The sequence below is a fragment of the Heloderma suspectum genome, chromosome 1 (assembly GCF_057233095.1).
Source record: "Heloderma suspectum isolate Gila_16-S chromosome 1, 16-S_ref, whole genome shotgun sequence".
NCBI lineage: Eukaryota > Metazoa > Chordata > Lepidosauria > Squamata > Helodermatidae > Heloderma > Heloderma suspectum.
In genome coordinates this window covers 438,644,144-438,666,399 of record NC_139458.1, presented here as the reverse complement: position 1 = coordinate 438,666,399, position 22,256 = coordinate 438,644,144, and the positions used below count along the sequence as shown (strand labels likewise).

General features: G+C 48.7%; 1 protein-coding gene across 1 annotated transcript; it reads right to left on the bottom strand.

Annotated features, from left to right (window-relative positions):
• Positions 1-922: 922 nt before the first annotated feature.
• CIMIP2C (ciliary microtubule inner protein 2C) lies at positions 923-21,465 on the bottom strand. The gene is made up of 4 exons (XM_084833269.1): positions 21,241-21,465; positions 18,845-19,118; positions 10,868-10,980; positions 923-1,067 (listed from the first exon to the last, which is right to left on the bottom strand). The coding sequence occupies exons 1-4, from the start codon at positions 21,312-21,314 to the stop codon at positions 923-925; spliced, it is 606 nt and encodes a 201-aa protein (XP_084689395.1). The 5' UTR covers positions 21,315-21,465.
• Positions 21,466-22,256: the final 791 nt, after the last annotated feature.

Below are 22,256 nucleotides of genomic sequence, written 5' to 3'. Positions count from 1 at the left end.
TGTTTGCTCTTTCCAGCTAACCTAAGACAGACAGAATCACTTCACTTGCCAGCTGGGGGTCTAATTAGCCCAGAAGCTCCAGCCCAATCACAGTTAACCCATTCACAAGGGTAGCTCAACAAGGGGCCAGCCTGAGCAAGAAACGACCCAAACAAACCTTGGCTAACTCAGTGCTGCTGGGTGCCAAGGACGTATTTTGGCTTGGTAGTGCCCAGTTAGGCCAGTGGTGGGGAATGAGGACTGGAGGCACTCAAGACAAGGCTGGGCAGCCACCTGTCAGGGATGCTCTGACTTGGATTCCTGCGCTGAGCAGGGGGTTGGAGTCGACGGTCTTGTAGGCCCCTTCCAACCCTACTATTCTATGATTCTGTGATCTCTTCTTGATCATCCCAGAGTACAGGATATGGAAGAATGGGCTCAAGTTACAGGAAGCCAGATTCTGGCGGAACATCAGGAAGAATGTCCTGACTGAGCAATACGATAAGGGAACCCATTCCCTAGGGAGGCGGTGGGCTCTCCCACACTGGAGGCCTTCAAGACGAGGCTGGGCAGCCACCTGTCAGGGATGCTCTGACTGGGATTCCTGCACTGAGCAGCGGGTGGCACCCGATGGCCTTGTAGGCCCTTTCCAACCCTACTATTCTATGATTCTATGACTTCCCTGATTGAAGGCGAGTGTGAAAGACAGTGTGAAAATTTGTGTCTGAGAGATGGGGGTAGTGATTAATTACTAGGCTGCACCCCAGTACCTCCATTCTGATGGTATGTTGCTGCTTACCCCAAGTATTCCTGGGCAACATGACATGGTAGAACAGTAAAGTGAAAATCAGCTTTATGATCGTGCCCCGTTCCCAAATCATCATTGTTCCCCAGCCGTGGCTCTCCTCCCGAGGGCCACTCAGCCCGTGGCAGCACTCTCCACTCAGGCTCTGTACTCGAAATAGCTGTCTCGGACTTCTCTTTCCTGCGAGGTCACCCTCTTCCCCGAAGGAAAAGTCTGGTATGTCCGTAGATTCTCTGGAGACGCCCGATGGAGGTACCACTTTGTTTTGGCACTCAGAGGCGGACTAAAGTGGGGTGGGGTGGAGAGAACAAGCACACAACGGAGGCAGCATTATGTGGCTGGTGACTGACCCAGGGAGGCTGGCACAGACGAGACGGACACCCCAGGCGCTGGCTTCCTCTGGGAGTGCGGAGGCCACAAGGCGCCAAGATTTCCGAGAGATCCTGGTTGGAGCTGAGTTGATCTCAAATGTTGAGAACAGATCACCATGTAAGATGTCTTTCCTCAAAATGTGTCATGTGCCTATCGGATGGAAGGACTCAAGGCAGCATTTAAAGAAAAAAGCAAAATGTAAAAGCAGTCAAATAAATAAAGCAGGGAAGCTGAAGTTCCTAAAAAATTCCTAAGGACATTTATCAACAGGAGTAAAATATAACCTTAGAACAGCCACCCCCAACCTGGTGCCCTTCAGATGTGTTGGACCCATTAGCCATGGTGGCTGGGGATGATGTGAGCTGTAGTCTAACACCTCTGGTGGATGCCAGATTGGGGAAAGCTGCAGTAATCAGGGCAAACCATATTTTCCTTAGCTTAGCTCATCTGCTAGTGACCCCTTGTTGTCTCTTTCGACATCATCCAAACTGAATTAGATAGGTCCAAGTGGGTCCATTTAATTCTTATTTCTTATGGATTTAAAGCTACAGCCAATGGAAGCCTGGCTATTTTGGGGTGTCTTTTATTTTTAAACTTTTCCCCCCTGAAAATTTCTTTTCTGAACTTGCTTCACGCATGAATAATCCTGGCTCAGAGAAGGGGAGATTTTGAAAGAAAAAGGGTATCCAAGCGGAGAAGAAGATCCAAGGCCAGACTGTGTGAAAGAAGAGACAACCCCTAAAGCACAAAAAGGAAAGTCCTGGCAAGCAGATGGCCAATGGAGCCTGGACAATGGAGGCGCCCCAGAGCATACCTGGGACACAAAGCCGAGGAAGAGGTGAGAAGAAGGTGGTCACCTCGCCCAGGACTATTTACTCTGAGCGGCAGCAGTTCTTGGGAGTCCCAGGCAAACGCTTCCGCACCCTCTTGCTACTGACTCTTTTAGCCTGAGCTTCCAGGGGGCGTTCCGCACGAAAGGCCTTGTCTCTACCACTGAGCTATGGTCACTTCTTAGGAAAGTTTTAAAGGTGTGGCCCCTCCTCCCTTGGGAACACAGGCTTATCTGTGAACCGAACTTGGGACTTCTTGCACCCAAAGAGAGACTTGTTCCCCTAGACCCAGGGTGGGCAACTTGTGACCTTAGGCTGGAATGCAGCCCTCAGCCTGGTTTTATGCGGCGCTCGGCCTAATTTCAGACCTCTGGCAAGAACAATCTGTCCCTTCCCTGGCAGCCCACTGGGTGAGAAGGAAGAGGGAGAGAGGGAAAAGGGGGATGGTTTGGGGACGCCTTACCTTGATCTGGAGCCATCCCCATGCACCCAGTTTTCCAGGGGGGTTGAGGGGGCTAGGGCACCCACCGTGGGCCACATGGGCCTCCTCCAAGGGCCATATGCCATGTGCAGGCTGCCCACCCAGTGCTATGGCATCACCCAAATACAGTGTGAATGCCAGCGTGGCTGAGCTTCTCAGCAACAGGGGACTCAAGCTGGCTGCTGGATGCAGAAGGAACAGAGCTCCACCTGTGAAGCATGTCAGCTCCTTATGGCAGTGTCTCCAGGGGGTGGGTGGATGCAGGGAAGGAGGGTCATCTTAGCCAGGCATTTTGGGAACCAATATAGAGAATTTGAGAGTCTTCATTCTTGAAGATATGGGAGAAAGAGAGGGGGAAAAACCCTCATGCTGGTTAACAGGAACACAAGCTCAAATTCAAATAAGTATGAGCCAATTTCAATGAGATGTTGACTGTGTGAAAAGCTTTTACCCATGCAGAGTTCCACACAGCCTGGCAGGTTTTTAAGCCAGGTCCATCAGCCCAGTGTGTGCAGGACCTGTAAATCAGCAATCTATAGCTGAAGGGAAGCTGTGCTGAAGAAAAGCAGCTGGTCTAAACTTTTTAAAGTGTGTTCTTCCTTCCCCTACATTTTAGGGTTAGAAGTCTGATTTTTGTGTGTGTGAAAGCTGGACTATAAGGAAGGCTGAGCACCGAAGAATTGATGCTTTTGAACTGTGGTGCTGGAGAAGACTCTTACGAGTCCCCTGGACTGCAAGGAGGTCAAGTAAGTCAATCCTAAAGGAAATCAACCCTGAGTGCTCATTGGAAGGACAGATACTGAAGCTGAAGCTCAAATATTCTGGCCACCTAATGCGAAGAGAAAACTCCCTGGAAAAGACCCTGATGCTGGGAAAGACTGAAGGCAAAAGGAGAAGGGGACGGCAGAGGATGAGATGGCTAGATAGCATCACGGATGCAATGAATATGGACTTGAGCACGCTCCGGGAGAGAGCGCAGGACAGGAGGCCTGGCATGCTATAGTCCGTGGGGTCATGAAGAGTCGGACACGACTTAACGAGTGAACAACAACAAAATGACTTAGGTTGCGCTTTACTAGATTACTGCAAATATATGCACACGCACACCCCGATAAAATCAGTTACACAAGCTGGTGACCTGATGCGTTTGAAAGAGATTATATTTAAAACAGCAATCACGGTTTTAAACTTAAAAAAACCCCCACACAGACAGCTCCAAATATTGGACGGCACAGAAATGTAATGAATAAATAAAGGAATAAAACAGTGGCAGACATCAGGGTGGTGCACTGGGTAAGAGCCCATTAGGCACATGTGTCACTGTGCATGGATCGGCACCTTTAAAAATAGCGCTTGCTTCATGTCTTTTCAGCCGCTCAGTTTTGCACCCAAGCGCAGTGGTTGGGGCGCTGCCACTTTGCACCACCAGAGGGCAGCCATAAAACACGAGACGGCTTAGGGCTGGCTGACTTCTGCAGCCCCCTTGGGATCCTTCATGCAGGGAGCCCCCAGCCACCCCGCCCCGCACAGAGGCCTTCTGCATGTTTAGGGGAAGGTCGCATCCAGAAGCGATTCCTGCCAGTGTGACCTCGGGGGAGGGGGAAGAGTGCTGCGACGGCTAGAGCAGTTCCGGAAGATGCCTGAGGTGCTCCAGGGGGGATGGCAAGAAAAGCCGGCTTGACCAAGCGGCACCCTCCAGATGTGTGGCTTGACCAAGCGGCACCCTCCAGAGTTGTGGTCCCACACATCTGGAGGGCGCTGGCTTGGAGAAGGCTGACCTGGACGGACATGGTTTCCCGGCCCCAAGTATGATCATCGTGGGCAAACCCCAGCCTCCCAGTACTGCCGAGGTTAATTATATGGGGAGCATCTCAGCACAGTCTAACCACCTGTCTCCCTGGGCAAGGTGTGTGTGTGTGTGTGTAAGACGGGGAGTAGCTCAGTGGCAGAGTAAGCACCCCACCTACAGAAGAGAACCCGTTAAATCCAGCCAAAAGGATGTCAGGGCTGGGGAAGCCTATCACACAGATTCCTGTTGAGATTGTGCCCTCCCACCATGATCCCCAACTCCAGGCGAAAGCTCTTTGAGCTCCTTGCTAAGGAGATAAGAGGCCGGCCAGTGGATCAGGCCCAACTCCCAGCCTGCCCGCCCAGCCTCCGCTTCCCCACAATGGCTGAGCAGATGCTTCTGGGACATCTGCAACCAGGACCTGGGGGCAAGAGCCCTCCCCACCAAATTGTGTCCAGTCGCCCATGGCCTCTGGGCCTAGAGGTTGCCTAAAACTGTCATGACAAACAGCCAGCGGTGGCCTCCTCCACCTCGGTGAGCTTGGCTCATCTCAGCAGCCACTGCCACGCCTCAGCAAAAAATCCCATCAACAAATTCTACGTGCCGAGGAAGGAAGTACTTTGGCCTGCCCTGAATCTCTTGCCCATCAGTTGCATCGGAGAACCGGAGTGGGGAGCACTTTTCTTTCTCTCTGTGCTCTTGCTCCAGGCTAGGGGAGGGCAACCTCTGGCCTCAAGGCCTCATCCGGCCTGCAGAGGGTCGGCTCCCCTCCACCTTTTTCCCCCAGGTGAGTCCTGACACTGGAGAGAAGTCTGGCTGGAGGTAAAATGGCTTGTGGGGACATTTGCAGGGAAGAATAAAAAAGAGGTGATTGGAACTGTGGGCCCTGCCCCCTGCCCTCCCCAAACCCCGCCCCCTTCACACAGCTCACTCTCCCAACTTGGGGATTCCTCCGACTTGGGAGTTTTGCAGACTTGGAGGCCCCTCCCGGCATCACTCGTGGCCCATGCAGGAGCTCAGTAGTGTAGGTAGGAGGCGCCCATCTTGGTCAGGGCTTGCTGGATACGGTACTGCAAGCCCAGGCCGAGTCCCTTTCTCCTGCAGAGAGCAGCATGGAGGGGGTGTGTTTGGGACAGGTCCTGCCCCCATGACATCACCCGGCCCTTGGTCTGGGGGGGCCTTCTAGTCCCTGGACCAACGCAGGCTGCCTGCCCCTGCTCCACACCATGCACCACTTAACAAACACATCTCTCTCCCGGCGCCACGGGTGGGATTCCTTGCCTGCTGCGGCAGGGGCCTTCAGAAGCTTCCTGACAGCATCTGGCCGGCATCCCGCTTTTGCTCCCCTGCCGCCCCCAGCAGCGGAACAACTTGTGCCAAGGCAGCAGGAGAAAGGGCAGCTCCCCTGATCAGCGGCAGCAGCAAGACAACTGCTGCCCTCCAAAAGGCACAGAGGACCGAAACTACACAACTCGCTTCCTGCCACACAAATCCATAGAAGTAACCAGTCTCTGGCAGAGCAACGTGCCCCAGAAAACATTTCCAAGAGCCCATCATCCATGATTAATGCCATCGTGCCCTGGAGAGGGCACCACAAGGATCTGCTCTGGAATGGCAGGCCGATGGGCCATGCCGAATGCATTATTTAATTGTCCCAGGCAGGCACATAAATGGGGTGGGTGGGTGGGGGGTGTTTCAAGCAGAAATGGTTATATGCTGCACTGGCTGAACTTTTACACACACACACACACACACACACACACCCCACATCATGCCAGTTAGGGTCTGGATCTGGATTGCCAACATTCTTCCTGACAAAGTTTCAGTGCCTTTGGCAGCTGTGTGGCAAAACAATGGGGCAACAGGAGCATCTCCCGCTGAATTTCCTCCAGGTGTTGTCACAGGAGTGCCTGCCAGTAAATAAGTTAGCAATCTGAGGTTGGATCAAGTAGCTTCATCATAATGGCACCTGACCCTATATGCTTCGTTTCCGTCATGGCATGGAGCCACTAACCCTTTTTAGTCACCCGAGGCACCTTGGCTTTCACAGAAAACTCCCCTCTCTGTAAGGCGCGTCACCCGCCCTCGGACATGCAAAATGCTTCCATGTTGGAGCACACGCAGGAAGTAGGCATCAGACAATAAAAAGTGTGGCTGAAGGAGTGCAGCCTGATGGACAGCCGTGGGAACACTCAAGAGAGGACCTACATCAACAGCAATGAACAGCATCCTCTCTCTCTCTCGTTGTTTTTCCTAAACACAGATGCTGCCATGGACACGGCCACTCTTGGTCTCTGACAGAAGATGCATTTGGCGCCTGACACAGAGCAAGTGAGGCACCCTGCACCATGGAATCACCCCTGGGGGTTGGACTCGATGGCCTTGTAGGCCCCTTCCAACCCTACTGTTCTACTATTCTATGATTCTGAATTGGGTCATTCCTAAAGGGCCTCCGTGCCACCACACCCTTCCCTTCCCTGCTCGTTGATCAATTCATAGAATCATTGAATCATAGAATTGTAGGGTTGGAAGGGGCCTACAAGGCCATGGAGTCCAACCCCCTGCTCAGTGCAGGAATCCAAGTCAGAGCATCAATTGCTGCTGTTGCCCACCTGCCTCCAACCCACTTTAAATTTCCAGACATGCATCTGGCTGAACAAGTCGAACTGCAAATGCGACACTCAACAACCCACACTGCACAAGCAACACATCAAGTCAAACCATGCCAGGGCGACCACATGGCATCTCCACATTTCAGTCATATGATGCTGGAAGACAAGGGCCAGTTCACGGACCACTTTGCACACTGAGGAAATAGGCGTACAGTGAGCATCCATGCCAGAGGGCTTCACCACCTAGTGTGTGAATTCACACATTCAAGCAGGGGATGGCACCGTGCTCAGGAGGCACGTTCTCACAGTCTCACATTCTCAGGCTGCCCTTATGAAAGGATGCTCAAAAACATGAGGTGGGACAGGTAAACTTTGGCAGGCTTTATTCAGAGCAATCCGGAGAAAGAAGCAATGGGTAGTGGATGAAAGGCATTTTATCTTATAGAGACTTACATAATTTTCTTAGAAGGACATGAATCAGCTTACATCTTACAATTACATACAGGACTTGCAGGAAACAAACCACCATCTTGGAGAACAATGCTTGGCAATTACAGGTAAGAAATGTGTCCTGTGAGCAAGGAGCCCAATCAAGGCGATGAGTGCTTCGCCACAGCTTGACCAGGGAGTCTTTACCTATTAACTCAAGGACTCTGCAGGACTCCCCCCCCCACCATGTGACACTGCTGTTCCCCTTCAGTTCCCTCCATCCCACAGCCACTTGTCCTTCAGCCAGGGCTCCCCACCTGTGTGTCTGTGGGGAAACATCCCAGCTGGGAGGAGGGCAGCTGCAAAGGGCAGCAAGGAGGTGAGGAAATCCACTTAACGTTTCTGGGACCACGCGGCTCTTGGAACAAAGCAGTTACACAGTGGAGCAATACAACCATGACTGGGGGCAGGGCTGAACATCTCTCGCTCTCAGAAACTTGCCACTCTACACATAAGGGTCATATGAAAGAGGCAGAAAGGTATGTTCAAACCTGGATCTGCCTCAGTCACATAGGGGGTGCGTGTATGTGTGTCCAATTTGAACAGCAGAAAAGTTGCATCAGTGAGGAATCCGAAACCCTTGTCTCTTGCAGATCTTCTCCCTGGGCATTACTCTTTCTGCTGAGCTCATTTCTAGTACTGATCTGGGCTGAGGGAAAAAGCACCCATGCAGACAGACTATGAGGAGGAGGTAAGCAGTGGATGGGTGGAGAGGTCTCCAGTCCTCACCATTGGGCTGTTAAAATTGGGCCTTTCCTCTCATTCTAAATGACTGAGGTAGATCTGGATTTGACCACAGGGAGCAATAACTGTAATATCAAGTTTGGCCCAAAGTACAAAGGCCTCAACCTTATTTACTTACAATTTTTAAAAAATGTCTATACCTGCCACGTGGAGTACAATACCTTAGCACAGGGTGCCGAACCTCTTTCAACCAAAGGGCCAAATTCAATTTCAGAGAAGCATTTGGGGGCTGCATTCCAGGGTTGGGTGTGGCTGAAGGGGAAAGGGGTGGGGCCAAAATACCAAATATACCAGCATATTTTAGTGTAAAGCTCCTACTGTCAGTAATTAAGCCTCATAAGAGGCATTTCAACCATTTAGATGGGGGGTGGGGAATGTGCAAAAGCAGAGATCAGGAGTTGGGGGGAAAAGGGGTCTGGCCCCGGAGACCAGACTGGGACTCCAGGCAGGATGGATTTGGCCCAAGGGCCTGAGGTTCCACACCCTTGCATTAGCATCATCATGTTAAACAAATTACACTCGAAGTGAACTAAAATACTACATTCACAATAAGATCGTAAGTGCAGTCTTCAAGCAATACATTCAAACAGACAGCTGAGCATTCAACTGCATTTCCTAGAGTGGCCACGACAAATCTCAAGAGGATGGGGATGGGGAGATCCTGTTCTGTGCCCCCTCCAACCACATGCTATGGATGGAAGGAATCAAGCAAGCAGGCACAGCCGCTCCAGAAGGGCTCATACATGGCGAGCTGTTCCCCGACTTAAGTTAAGCCATTTAGGGCTTTCTATTTTTATTCTCTATTTCTGTAGCACCAAAAGTAATTAGACACTATACAGTAAATGAAATGTTTACTCCAGAGGCTTACATGTTATAAGGGAAGCTCAAGCAATTCCCAACCTGTGTTTCCTTTGTAACACTAATGTGGGAGTGGTGGGGTGGCATTTGCAAGAGAGAATCAGCAGCCAGGTCGGAGTGGATGCTTAGCCTTTCTACCCTTGTGCCAGCTCTTCCCTATAAATGCTCCCTCCCCTCCACCTTTTTCCCCCAGGTGGGTCCTGACACTGGAGAGAAGTCTGGCTGGAGGTAAAATGGCCTGTGGGGACATTTGCAGGGAAGAATAAAAAAGAGAAGGTGACTGGAACTTTGTCAGGGAAGTCTGGGGTGGTGGGAGACCCTTGCCTCACTGAAAGGAGCTGACCTAGAATACCTGAGGTGGTCCCCTTCCAACCTAAAAGGTCACATATTTAAGATCATGTAAGGTGGATTAGTTACCCATTAACTACCTTGACCTATCTGGTAAAAGGCTGGAGTTCTGTAACCACCCACTCCTTTTCAGTTCCTTAGTATGGTGGAATGGAAATTCTATTCTGCTTCAGTGATTATAAATATGGAACCAAAGGGAAGATGTTGTTTTCAGGTCAGTGGGCCTGGATTACAGGGTGGGACCTTGAGTAAGTGGTACAAGAAGCTACACGGAGGGACCATCGTTCAGTGGTACAGCACGTGCTTAACGTGATACAGGAGAGGTGCTGCCGGTGAGGTAGACAATGCTAGGTTAGATGAACCAGTGGTCCAGCTCCATATGACGACTTCCTATGTACAAAGCTGCACTCCTGTCTGCCCTACCCCCGTGAGTATCTTTCAGTGAAATCCTATGTGTGTCTACTCAGAAGTAAGCCCCACTGAGTTCCATGGGACATACTCCCAGATAAGTGTGTATAGGATTGCAATCTTAATGCAATTTTATCAATCTTCCCTTCTCCCGATCTCTCTCTCTTTCTCTCTCTCTCTCACACACACACACACAGGGAGAGAGAGAGAGGGTTTCCTAACATAAATGTCTCCTGCAAGTCCCAGTTCCTTCTTCCTTCATTTATTATTTATTTATTGCATTTATATCCCGCCTTTTTTCCTCTTGCAAGGAACCCAAGGCGGCTTACATTATCCTTCTCCTCTCCGTTTTATCCTCACAACAACAACCCTGCGAGGTGGGTTGGGCTGAGAGTCTGTGACTGGCCCAAAGTCACCCAGTGAGCTGCCATGGCTGAGTGGGGACTAGAACCCGGATCTCCCGGCTCCTAGTCCATCACTCTCACCACTACACTACACTGGCTCTTCATCCATCACTGCCAATAAGCACCATATCCCTTGTGGAGGAATCCAAACCACAATTAAGCTGTAAAGCATCTCTTGACATCTTGGGTGAGCAGCCTGAAGGGTACAATAGGAGGTTATGAGGAAAAGGGAGTCCTTCTTGATGAACAGAGAGGAATTTTCAAGGTTGGATTAAGATGTTTGGGGTTATTATTTTTTTTAGAATAGCTAAGAGGAATCAAACCTGTGGCAAAATAAAGAGGAACATTAAATTTCAAACGAGGACAACAGCAAAAAACAAATCCAACAGCAACAAAAAAACCTCCTATGGAATTCTTCTCCATATTAGAAAGCCACTCTGATTGTGGACCACAGGAGAACCACACTCTCACAGAACAAAACAGCAACAGGATGTGCCAGCCTAGTTTGTGACTTCAGCCACAGGGATCCATCTGTTCACAGATCTCAAGTCCTGTGGCTTCTGGCTGTCTTAATTTGGGCCCATTTACGTGATCTGAGTAACCCCAGGTTGGGTCAAGTTTGTTACCCTGAGCCCACAACCCCTTTTCTCAAGGAAAGCAGCTGAGTTTCAAAAAAGGTTCCCATAAGACACTGCGGTGCTACACAGGGGCCTCCTCCCCCTCTCTTGCATTTGCTCCCTGGACTCACAGATCAAGAGGGTGAGGATACTTGTCTTTCTCCTTCACAGGCAGCACGAAGTATGGAACCTGGTGCACCGTTCCAGTCTTGTCTCTGTAATGCTCACGATGCATCTGGGCAAGCTACAAGTTACAAACAAACTGGTCAGGGGCTGGCCCACGGGCACGGGACTGAACTTAGCAACTTCATGGGAACCTGGAGCTGCATCCGGAATCGTCTTCTTTTTGGATGGATAGATTTTACCTCCAGGTCAACCTGGCTTCTGTGACGTGGTGGCTAGAGCACTGGACGCAGACCAGGGAAACCCAGCTTCAAATCCCTGCTCAGCCATAAAGCTCACTGAGCGACCTTGAGGAATCACCATCTCTCACCCTTCTTCTCTCACAGGATCACTGTGAAGTTAAAAGGGAAGTGGCCATGGATGCGCCTTGAAGGAAAGATGGGATAAAAATCTAACAGATAGGTAGAGACCGTTCGACCCCTAACGGCCTCTCCTCCCGCCTTCTTCGCAGTTCCAGGCAGGCAGCAAAAGCAGGCCTGATACATGACTGGTGGGCTTCGTTTGCCCTGGCAGGTCACAACTTGTGCTCCAGAGCAGTGTGCTCCCAGATGCCCATGGCATGCTGGGGCACAGGTGGTGTAGAGCAGTCTGCTGGGGGAAAGTGGATCTATGGCCCTAACATTCGGCTAGGGGGCATCAGTGAGATGGCAATGTTTGGCTGCTTTCGACTTCCCCAACTTTCCCTGAAGGCCAGACCAGCTTTTTATAATCAGCTGTATCACAGAGAGAAAATGAGGTATCATTATTAAAGCACAAACACAGAGACATGCAAACAAACCTCAGACATCTGATGATTTGCTCCTGAAATCAGTTAACTTGGACAAAAGGATGAAAAAAGACTGTGGCAATAACACGTGCTGTGGTCTCTGAAGCCTCCACTGCTGTCAACTGTGAGAGTTTTCGCTTCAGCTGACTGAAATTAGCCCTCCTTGGCCCTCTTCTCAGCTGCCATCATGCTACCGAACATTCACTGTGCTTTGCATTTTTAAAAAGCTATGGAGCGGGACGCAGGGAGAAAAAGGGGGAAGCAGCGTTGTCGGTGTGCAACTGTTCCTGAAGTAGCGTGATGAACAGATTTCTGTATGCAAAGGAGTGAGTTATATGTTAAGGCTGTGTGTGTGTGTGCAAGCCTGAAACAAAATGGGGAATATGCACAGAGAAGGTACTGCACATAAAAGGCAAAACGCATCTATGGATTTTCAATAGTCTCCACTTGTAATACTATAAACCTGCAAAAGCGTTAACTGTGTGCAAAAGAGGCAACCAAAAGGGTGTGGAGATTCTTTTGGTGCATCCCTCTGCCTCTGCTTTCTGCAAATGTGTGTTTTACAAGGGTAGATACACATATGAAACCCTGGAGGGGGAAGAAGCAGCTTATGGAGGGGCAATTTTAAGCAGGAGAAAAGCTTGCACGGAACGGGTCAAGCCATCTTTCACCACTCTGCTGCTCCTCCACTCAAAATCACAGCCTCCTTAAACTCCTTTTCATTATACAAAAAAATCAAGTCAGGCTGGCTTCCTTACATGTGATCTGTAGTTTGCTCCTAAGGCTGCCAAAACCTCAACCTGGCGGCAACTATAAACTGAGTGGGGCAGAGAACACCATTCCCAACAGTCTGCATAATTATCTACAGACAACCAGTGTGTGTGCGCGCGCGCACGCGCACATGTGTGTGTATGGTGGGGGGCAGGGGGGCTTTAAACATTCTTTTCCAAAAGCTTTAATGCCCCCACCCACCATACCAGCCCTAACAAATAAAACGGAGTTCTGAATAAACAGTGTCTGTTCTCAGCTCACTAATGTTGGCAACCCACTCTTAATTATTTATAGCTCACAGAACTGTTGTGGAGCTGCTGAATGCTGGAAAAGGAGAAAGATCCCCCCGGCCCCGCTCCCCCGGTTCTGGGTTTGAGAAGGAGCAAACATTAAGCTGAGCTCAGCACAGCAGGGGCTGGCTGGGGATTCAAGCTGACTCTGGATTCAAGAAGGCAGCCTGACCCACCACCAGACGTGGGCCTTTGTATACAAGCCTCCCGCCCCTGCCCCACCCCACTCCCACACACCCCGGTGCTCACAACTGCATGCAAGACGCATCCCTTCTGTCACTATTTCTGATTATTCCTATGCACAAATGAAACAACTGGGAGCGCTGACCGAACTGCCTGGGCAACGGATAAAGGGACCCTAACATTAGAGTGGGACGGAGTGCCCAGTTCGTGGGCAGCCTGGAGGCACAGGGGTTCGGGCTGGGTGGCCTTGGGTCTGATCCAGTGAGACACTTCTTCTGCTCTTAAGGAACAAACTGGGTCAGCCAGTTGAGTGACTTGCAAGATAAGTTTGGGGGGAACCCTGTGGCCAGGTTCCTTGGATGCTTATCAACAGTTCCACTGAGATGTGTAAAGGCACACAAGCTTCCCCAAAAGAAGATTTGCCCACCACAACTGATCTGCCAATACGACAATGGAACCAATTACCTGGGGAGGTGGTGGGCTCTCCCACATTGGAGGCCTTCAAGACGAGGCTGGACAGCCATTTGTCAGGGATGCTCTGACTTGGATTCCTGCATTGAGCAGGGGGTTGGACTTGATGGCCTTGTAGGCCCCTTCCAACCCTACTATTCTATGATTCTAATTCACATCGGATGGGTGGGGGGCAGGGGATGCGCAATAGGTCTGGCCAGTGCCCACAACAACTGATTCTAATGCCTCAGGCCAGAATCTTCATGGCAGACAGGTAGAGGTTCCCAACAGACAGGAAAACATGGAAAGCTTCCCTGAAGGCACAAACTTAGTCCACCAGCCCTCTGTAAGAAGATAGGGGAACCTCAAACAGCTTCTCCCCTCACCCAGCCCTTTCCCTCTGAACCACTCTACTCTCTTTTTTCTACACCTTCTATCACCATGGGCCTTCTGCCCTTTCATCAAACCTGTCCTCATCGCACCCGTCTATTTCAGCACTACTTCCTACAATCCATGGATTGCACCATTTCAGGCTGAAGATAGGTATCTCTGTGTGTCACGTTTGAATGCTCTTTCATCATTTCATAAAAACCTCCCTGCATGTGGAAAAGCTGCTTGTCAGGGACAAGAGGAAGGACTGTTAAGACAAACAAAACACATAATGGCTGATTCCCCTGTTTCTGAAAATATCCAACCAGAGTAACAACTGGATTCTATATTATCAAAAATGGGAGAATCAAGCCATTGTGTGTTTGCTTGTCCCAACAGTCCTAGGTGTAACCTGAAACCTGCATGACACTTACTAGATCTATTTAGGGTGCAATCCTATGCATGTTTAGACAGAAAAAAAGTCCTCCAACTCCCAGCATGCTGAGAGTTGGAGGACTTTTTTTCTGTCTAAACATGCATAGGATTGCACCCTTATTTATTATCTGCCCCAAAGCCATCCATTTAAGCCTCAGCCTCCTCCACTGCACCTTAAGACCATGCACTTCTTCACCTCAACGTATCTTCTCCTCATATGACCCCACTATTTTGTTTGCATCTTGCCTGAAGAAGAGATCTGGAGATCTTGAAAGCTTGCCAACAATTCTGTGTATTTTTGGTTGGTCCTAGTGAAGATGTTGCCTGACTATGTTGTTTGGAATCCAACAATAGTATCTGTGTGGAGATATTTATATAAGGAGCATTCAAAAATGCTTCCCCACAACACACACAGCTGGCATCTGAGGTTATACTATCCAAAACAGGTTTTGGCCCTTGATCCTGCTGATTGTATAAACTGCCTGACATAAGCAGACTATAAAAAGTCTACACTGCAGAGACAGAGCCATGCCACTCTGGTACTGTGTATCTAGCAGAACAATTAAACAGCATTAATTGGTTAAATACAGGCTGTATTGGTTAAATTCAACCAACAAGTTGCTGGAAACCAACGTTTGTCGGGGAAAACAGGAGAAAACAGGTTTGAGAGTTTGTTCTGGTACTGATCACAAATTCCTGGGCTGAGCATATGCTCCAAGGCCCCTATCACTTAATTCTTAGCCTGTGTCCATTCACCTACGCCGTTCATTTGCACCGTGGTGATTCTCAGAGTTCTAGAATAAAACCAAAGTAGATCCTGCAAGCCTAAAGTATGCCCACCTCTGGCATAAACTAAGGCTGAAGGAGCTCCAGAAAGTAAGCAGAACCCCATGATACAGAGGAACAGCTCATTTGCATCCTCTTATGAGGTGTGGAAATATATCAGTGAATTAGGCATCAGTAAGGTGGAATTCCCCTTCATGAATCACTGCCTTGTTGTGGCGAAGGGGCTTGCGTAACTCAGTGAAGCCATAAGCTATGCCGTGCAGGGCCACTCAAGACGGACAGGTCATGGTGGAGAGTTCTGACAAAATGTGGTCCACTGGAGAAGGAAATGGCAACCCACTCCAGTATTCTTGCCAAGAAAACCCTGTGGAACGTATCACAAGGCTAAAAGAGATGACGCCGGAAGGTGTCCAATATACTACTGGGGAAGAGTAGAGGGCATTTCCAAGTAGTGCCAGAAAGAGTGAAGTGGCTGGGCCAAAGCCGAAAGGACACTCAGCTGTGGATGTGTCTGGTGGTGAAAAGAAGGTCCGATGCTGTAAAGAACAACCTTGTTTAGGAACCTGGAATGTCAGATCAATAAATCAAAGTAAGCTGGAGGTGGTCAAAGATGAGATGGCAAGATTGAACATCGACATCTTGGGAAGCAGCGAACTAAAATGGACAAGCATGGGCAAATGTAATTCAGGTGACCATTATATCGACGACTGGGGGCAAGAATCCCTTAGAAGAAATGGAGTAGCACTCATAGTCAACAAAAGGGTGGGAAAAGCAGTACTGGGGTACAATCTTAAAAACGATAGAATGATCTCAGTATGAATCCAAGGCAATCCATTCAACATCACAGTAATTCAAGTCTATGCCCCAACCACTGAGGCTGAAGAAGCTGAGGTTGATCGGTTCTATGAAGACCTACAACACCTTCTAGAACTAACACCAAAAAAAGATGTCCCCTTCATCATAGGGGATTGGAATGCTAAAGTAGGAAGTCAAGAAATCACCAGGATAACAGGCAAGCATGGCCTTGGTGTACAAAATGAAGCAGGACAAAGGCTAATAGAGTTTTGCCAAGAGAACACGCTGATCATAGCAAACACTCTTTTCCAACAGCACAAGAGGCGACTCTACACGTGGACATTACCAGATGGTCAATATCGAAATCAGATTGATTATGTCCTTTGCAGCCAAAGATGGAGAAGCTCTATACAGTCAGTAAAAACAAGACCTGGAGCTGACTGTGGCTCAGATCATGAGCTGCTTCTTGCAAAATTTCGGCTTAAATTGAAGAACGTAGGGAAAAACACTAAACCGTTCAGGTATGACCTAAATCATATCCCTTATGAATATACAGTGGAGGTGAGGAATAGATTTCAGGAATTAAACCTGATAGACAGAGTGCCTGAGGAACTATGGACAGAGGTCCGTAACATTGTTCAGGAGGCAGCAACTCAATCCATCCCAAAGAAAAAGAAATGCAAGAAAGCCAAGTGGCTGTCTGATGAGGCTTTACAAGGAGCTGAGGAAAGAAGGGAATGCAGAGTCTCAGAGAATAGGAAGGAGAGACAAGAAGGCCTTCTTAAATGAACAATACAAAGAAATCGAGGAAAACAATAGAATGGGAAAGACTAGAGATCTCTTCAAGAAAATCGGAGATCTCAAGGGAACATTTTGTGCAAAGACGGGCATGATAAAGGACAAAGAAGGCAGGGACCTCACAGAAGCAGACAAAATTAAGAAGAGGTGGAAAGAATACATAGAACTATACACGAAAGATCTTAATGTCCCTGATAACCATGATATTGCGGTCATTGAACTTGAGCCGGACATCCTCGAGATTGAAGTCAAGTGGGCCTTAGGAAGCACTACTAACAACAAAGCTAGCGTAGATGACAGTATTCCAGCTGAGCTATTTAAAATCCTAAAAGATGATGCTGTTAAAGTGCTGCGTTCAATATGCCAACAAATTTGGAACACTCAACAGTGGCCACAAAACTGGAAAAGGTCAGTTTATATTCCAGTTCCAAAGAAGGGCAATGCCAAAGAGTGCTCAAACTACCGTACAATTGCGCTCATTTCACATGCCAGCAAGGTGATGCTCAAAATCCTACAAGCTAGGCTTCAGCAGTATGCGAACCGAGAACTACCGGAAGTACAAGCTGGGTTTTGAAGAGGCAGAGGAACTAGAGATCAAATCGCCAACATTCGCTGGACCATGGAGAAAGCAAGAGAATACCAGAAAAACGTCTATTTCTGCTTCACTGACTACGCTAAAGCCTTTGATTGTGTGGATCGCAACAAACTGTGGCAAATTCTTAAAGAGATGGGAGTACCAGACCACCTTACCTGTCTCCTGAGAAACCTGTACGAGGACCAGAAGCAACACTAAGAACCGGACATGGAACAACTGATTGGTTCAAAATTGGGAAAGGAGTACGACAAGGCTGTATATTGTCGCCCTGCTTATTTAACTTATATGCAGAGTACATCATGAGAAACGCCAGGTTGGATGAATCACAGGTTGGAATTAAGATTGCCGGGAGAATTATCAACAACCTCAGGTACGCAGACGATACCACCCTCATGGCAGAAAGCGAAGAAGATCTGAAGAGCCTCTTGTTGTGGGTGAAAGAGGAGAGTGCAAAAGCTGGTTTGAAACTCAACATTAAAAAAACGAAGATCATGGCATCTGGCCCCATCACTTCCTGGCATATAGAAGGGGAAGAAATGGAAGCAGTGACAGATTTTATTTTCTTGGGCTCCAAGATCACTGCAGACGGTGACTGTAGCCATGAAATTAAAAGACGCTTGCTCCTTGGGAGGAAAGCTATGGCCAACCTAGACAGCATAGTAAGAAGCAGAGACATCACCTTGCCGACAAAGGTTCGTATAATCAAAGCTATGGTTTTCCCAGTAGCAATGTATGGCTGTGAGAGCTGGACTATAAGGAAGGCTGAGCACCGAAGAATTGATGCTTTCGAACTGTGGTGCTGGAGAAGACTCTTACGAGTCCCCTGGACTGTAAAGAGGTCAAATCAGTCAATCCTAAAGGAAATCAACCCTGAGTGCTCATTGGAAGGACAGATCCTGAAGCTGAAGCTCAAATATTTTGGCCATCTAATGCAAAGAGAAAACTCCCTGGAAAAGTCGCTGATGCTGGGAAAGACTGAAGGCAAAAGGAGAAGGGGACGGCAGAGGATGAGATGGCTGGATAGCATCACCGATGCAATGAATATGACCTTGAGCACACTCCGGGAGAGAGCAGAGGACAGGAAGGCCTGGCGTGCTATGGTCCATGGGGTCACGAAGAGCTGGACACGACTTAACGACTGAACAACAACAAGGTGGAATTGTCAATGGATGATACTGAAACCATTGTAAACACACTGATATATGATGGAAAGGTGGAAATGATGATCACTGTTGCCAAAGAAGCAATGGCTGGCAGTGTGGATGGATATATGAAACTGTACAGAGCTGTTAGTCCAATCACACAACCCACTGGTCTGGTCCGGATGCCCTGTGGCAGTTTTTGAGAGATATCTCCATTGAAATGTATTTATATGCTGGAATGGCTGGAATTTTAGCAGTCAAATGAAAGGCATCAGCTGTGAGAACTTCTTGCTGCCTAAGTTGATGAACCAACTGACTTTTAGCTGCGGACCCTCTTTTCTTGGGGAGGATTGCCAAAGCATGGAGTTGGGTATTTTTTAAAAAATGCTGAATTTCTTTCCAAGGAGCACCCAAGGGGGCAAGCTTCAGGGTTAAAGCTCTAAAATGCTTTTTTTAATGAATTGTTGTAAACCATGGTATAGTAATGAAAATAATAATAATAATAGGCCACATGGAAGAGGGTGCATCCCGAAAGGCCACCTTACCTTGTAGAATTCCTTCAGTTCCTCTGAGCGGTTGAAATCCAAATTGAAGCGAGAGTAGTTGGGAGTGTACAGCCACCTGTCCCAGCCTCTCGCCCTCGCCCCAAGCACCAGGCCCGGGTCAGGCGAGAAAAGGGTGGGGAACTGGCCCCCTTTGCTGTAGGGGCTGCAGCTGCTTTCCATGGTAGCACTTCGGAAATCTTGGAAATATTTCATGGTGGTGTTTCCATAGGTGTCGCCAAAGGAAAACGCCACACTGGGGACATGTCCGCGGTACCTGGAGGAAGGGAGAGGGAAAGAAGAAGACATGTGAAACCGGGGAAGAGGAGACCAAGTGATTTTCATTATTTTTAATCACCTCAATAGCACTCCTAATGTGCGCAGTGCTTTGCAGTCATTAGCTTATTTGTCTCCACAACAACCGCAAGAAATGAGTATTATGCCAATCTTGCACATGCAGAACTGAAGCTGAGGGCTGCTTCAGATATTACTTCTGTGCCACAGCAAGTGTTTTCTGTGCCTGGGGAAGGTGCTCCTCTCCAGAAGAACTGGCAATGGGGCAAAGTAATAATGGCTGTGGACCTATTAAGGGGGCTGATGCTGAATTCCCAACTTCTCATTACTCAGGTAAACTGCTCCTACTCAAAAGCTATTTGCAAAACAAAAAGAACCAAACCCTTCTGGCTATTGCTGCCCAGTATGGCACATTTCTGACTTTCTCCTTCTCCCACCACCATTATTCAATGGCTGAATGTATTTTCCTGCACTAGGCTACTTGAATAGATCCAATGTGAAGCTGCCAAAAACGGGCTACTCTAGATGACTTACTGCCCTCACTAAGCCTCCAAGCAAAAGAAAACGACATCATTTAACATTAATTTAAACAACTATGCAACACTGATGCCTGATTTGCATCCAGGTCTAATCTCACTTTTAAAGATTTTTTAAGTGGCAGTGGCCTTCACCACATCAATGAATTAGTTAATTATGAGTATTATTATTATTATTTCTATATCACCCCATAGCCAAAGCTCTCTGGGAGGTTTACAAAAGTTAAAACATTAAAATACAATATACCAAGTTTAAAAGCCATTTACATAAAAGTACACAGACAATATACACAAACAACATACGACTAAAAAAAAATTGAACTCCAAACAATTTAACAAAAAATAAAAATCCAACAATAAAACAACACAGCTTAAAAACAGTATACAAAAGTCAGCAAAAGGAACAAGAGTTCTAAAAAGGGAAGGCCTGCTCCAGGTTATTGGGGAAATGTTTCCAAAAAACGAAGAGGAGAGTCGTTAGTATTTCTTGCATTTTCATCACAACTTTCCTCCAAGGAGCTGGAGGCAGTGTACATGGTTCCCCACCCTCTATTTTATCTTCTTAACAATGCTGTGAGGTTATATAGATGCAGCTCAATCTACTACCCTCTACTGAACAATTATTGTTACATAGCAGCCCAGTCCTTTAGTGCACATAGTTACTCTAGTTAGAACTTGGTTATCTTTAGCTTATCATGTTATTTAATTGCTATTTATATAGCCCTCTCCCTACCCACCCACCCCCCTTCCTAACATAAGCAATTTAGGGCGCAATCTTATGCATGTTTAGACAGAAAAAAGTCCTACAACTTTGAGCATTTCCCAGCCAGCCATGGGGGCTGAGGAATGCTGGGAGGTGGAGGGCATTTTTCTGTCTAAACATGCATAAGGTTGCACTCTTAAATTTTATAGAGATAGTCTAAGTTCAGATCTCACTAGGTCGTGGTCTTGAAGAAACCCCCACCCCAGAAGACTCCGATGCTCATCTATAAAATGGGAACATTTTAAAGAGCTGTAGTTGTCACGAACTGTCGCTGGAAGGGTGAGATGCGCAAATTACTAATTGGAGGAAATGCTGCCATGGGGGTGGGGGTGGGGTTACAAAAAAACAGGTTGGCAAGAGGTGGTCAAAAGGGGTATCAGTGTGGGTTGTGAAGGGACCTGGGCTGCATAGGAGGGGTCCTGATCCATTAGATGAGGGGGATGGTCACAAGGACCGTGATGGCGCGGCTTCCCCGGTGCTGTGAGGTGGATGTGTGCAGCACACGAGGGCTGCCATTTGCTTTGTTTCCAAAAACTATGGCACCTTGGTCTCCGAGCATACACAGAGAGTGCCCTTCCCTTCTGGCCAGGAGCACCTCATTAAAGATAAAACCTAATGCAAGGACAAGAGTGCCTCCGAGCACATGCAGAGCTGTGATTCAAAGTCGGGAGATAAAAAACTAAAAAGCGGGCCTGAGTCCAACCCGGGGAGCGCGCCGGCTGAGCTGCGACAAGGAGACCTATATACACGCCCGGCACCAGCGTCCCCATCGCGCCCGGGTCCGAAGCAGCGTCGCACCCACCCACCCAGGCATAAGCCCCGGCGGCACATAGACCGCGTTATTCTGAGTTAGGAGGGTCCCGGCGCTGCGCGAGGCCATGGCGGCTGCGACTCCTCCGGCGGAGAAAGACGGGCGGAGCGAGAAAGACTGGTTGCCCAAGCGAGGCCGAGGCTTCAGGCTGACCGAGGCCTAGCTGGGCCGCGACGGTCACAAACCTGTCGCCATGACAACGATGCAAGCTGAGGAGGGAGGGGCGGAGCGGCTCCGCTGCGCAGGCGCAGAAAGAAAGCTCCTGGCTGCCCGTCTCCGCATGACGCGCGCTCAAGCCGCCGCCGCCGCCGCCGCCCCCCGCGAGGGGAAAATAGACGCACACGCGTTAAGGCACACGGACACGCGCGCAGCACGCGGCAACAGACAGTCTTGGAGGCTGGCAGGCGTGCAGCCAAGTCCTAGGCATATTTCCACAAAAGTAAAACTCACCGTGTTCAGTGGGACTTCCGGGGAAAGCGTACGTAGGGCTGCAGCCTTAGAGCGCAAGCTGCGCTGCTCAGCGGGGCTGGCTCCCGGGCAAGGCGGACAGGACCGGGCGCGGCACTCGGCCGCCGCGTACACTCGCCTTCGAGTAAGGCCCATTGGGCTCAGTGGTGCTGGCTCCTGAGTAGATGTGTATAGAATTACATCGTAAGGCTACAATCCTAGATACTGGGGACTTGACGCACCACCTCCCGGAAGTTCTTAGTACACATAAAAACGGAATTCATGCTTTACTTGTAAAATAAATTCATAATTTAACGAGGGCACATGACACACGAGCCAGACCAGCTCTGACAGCAGCCCTAAGCACACTTAGGTATTACTTATTTCATGGCATTTGTATCTCATGAACAATAACATTATGATTGAAAGAACAACCAATAAAACAAAACAGCATTAAAAGTAGTTAAGAGACATTTAAACAACGACCTATAGATTAAATGCCTGTGAATAAAACAATTTAAAAATCCACAACCCATCTAAAAGCATAGAATCATAGAATAGTAG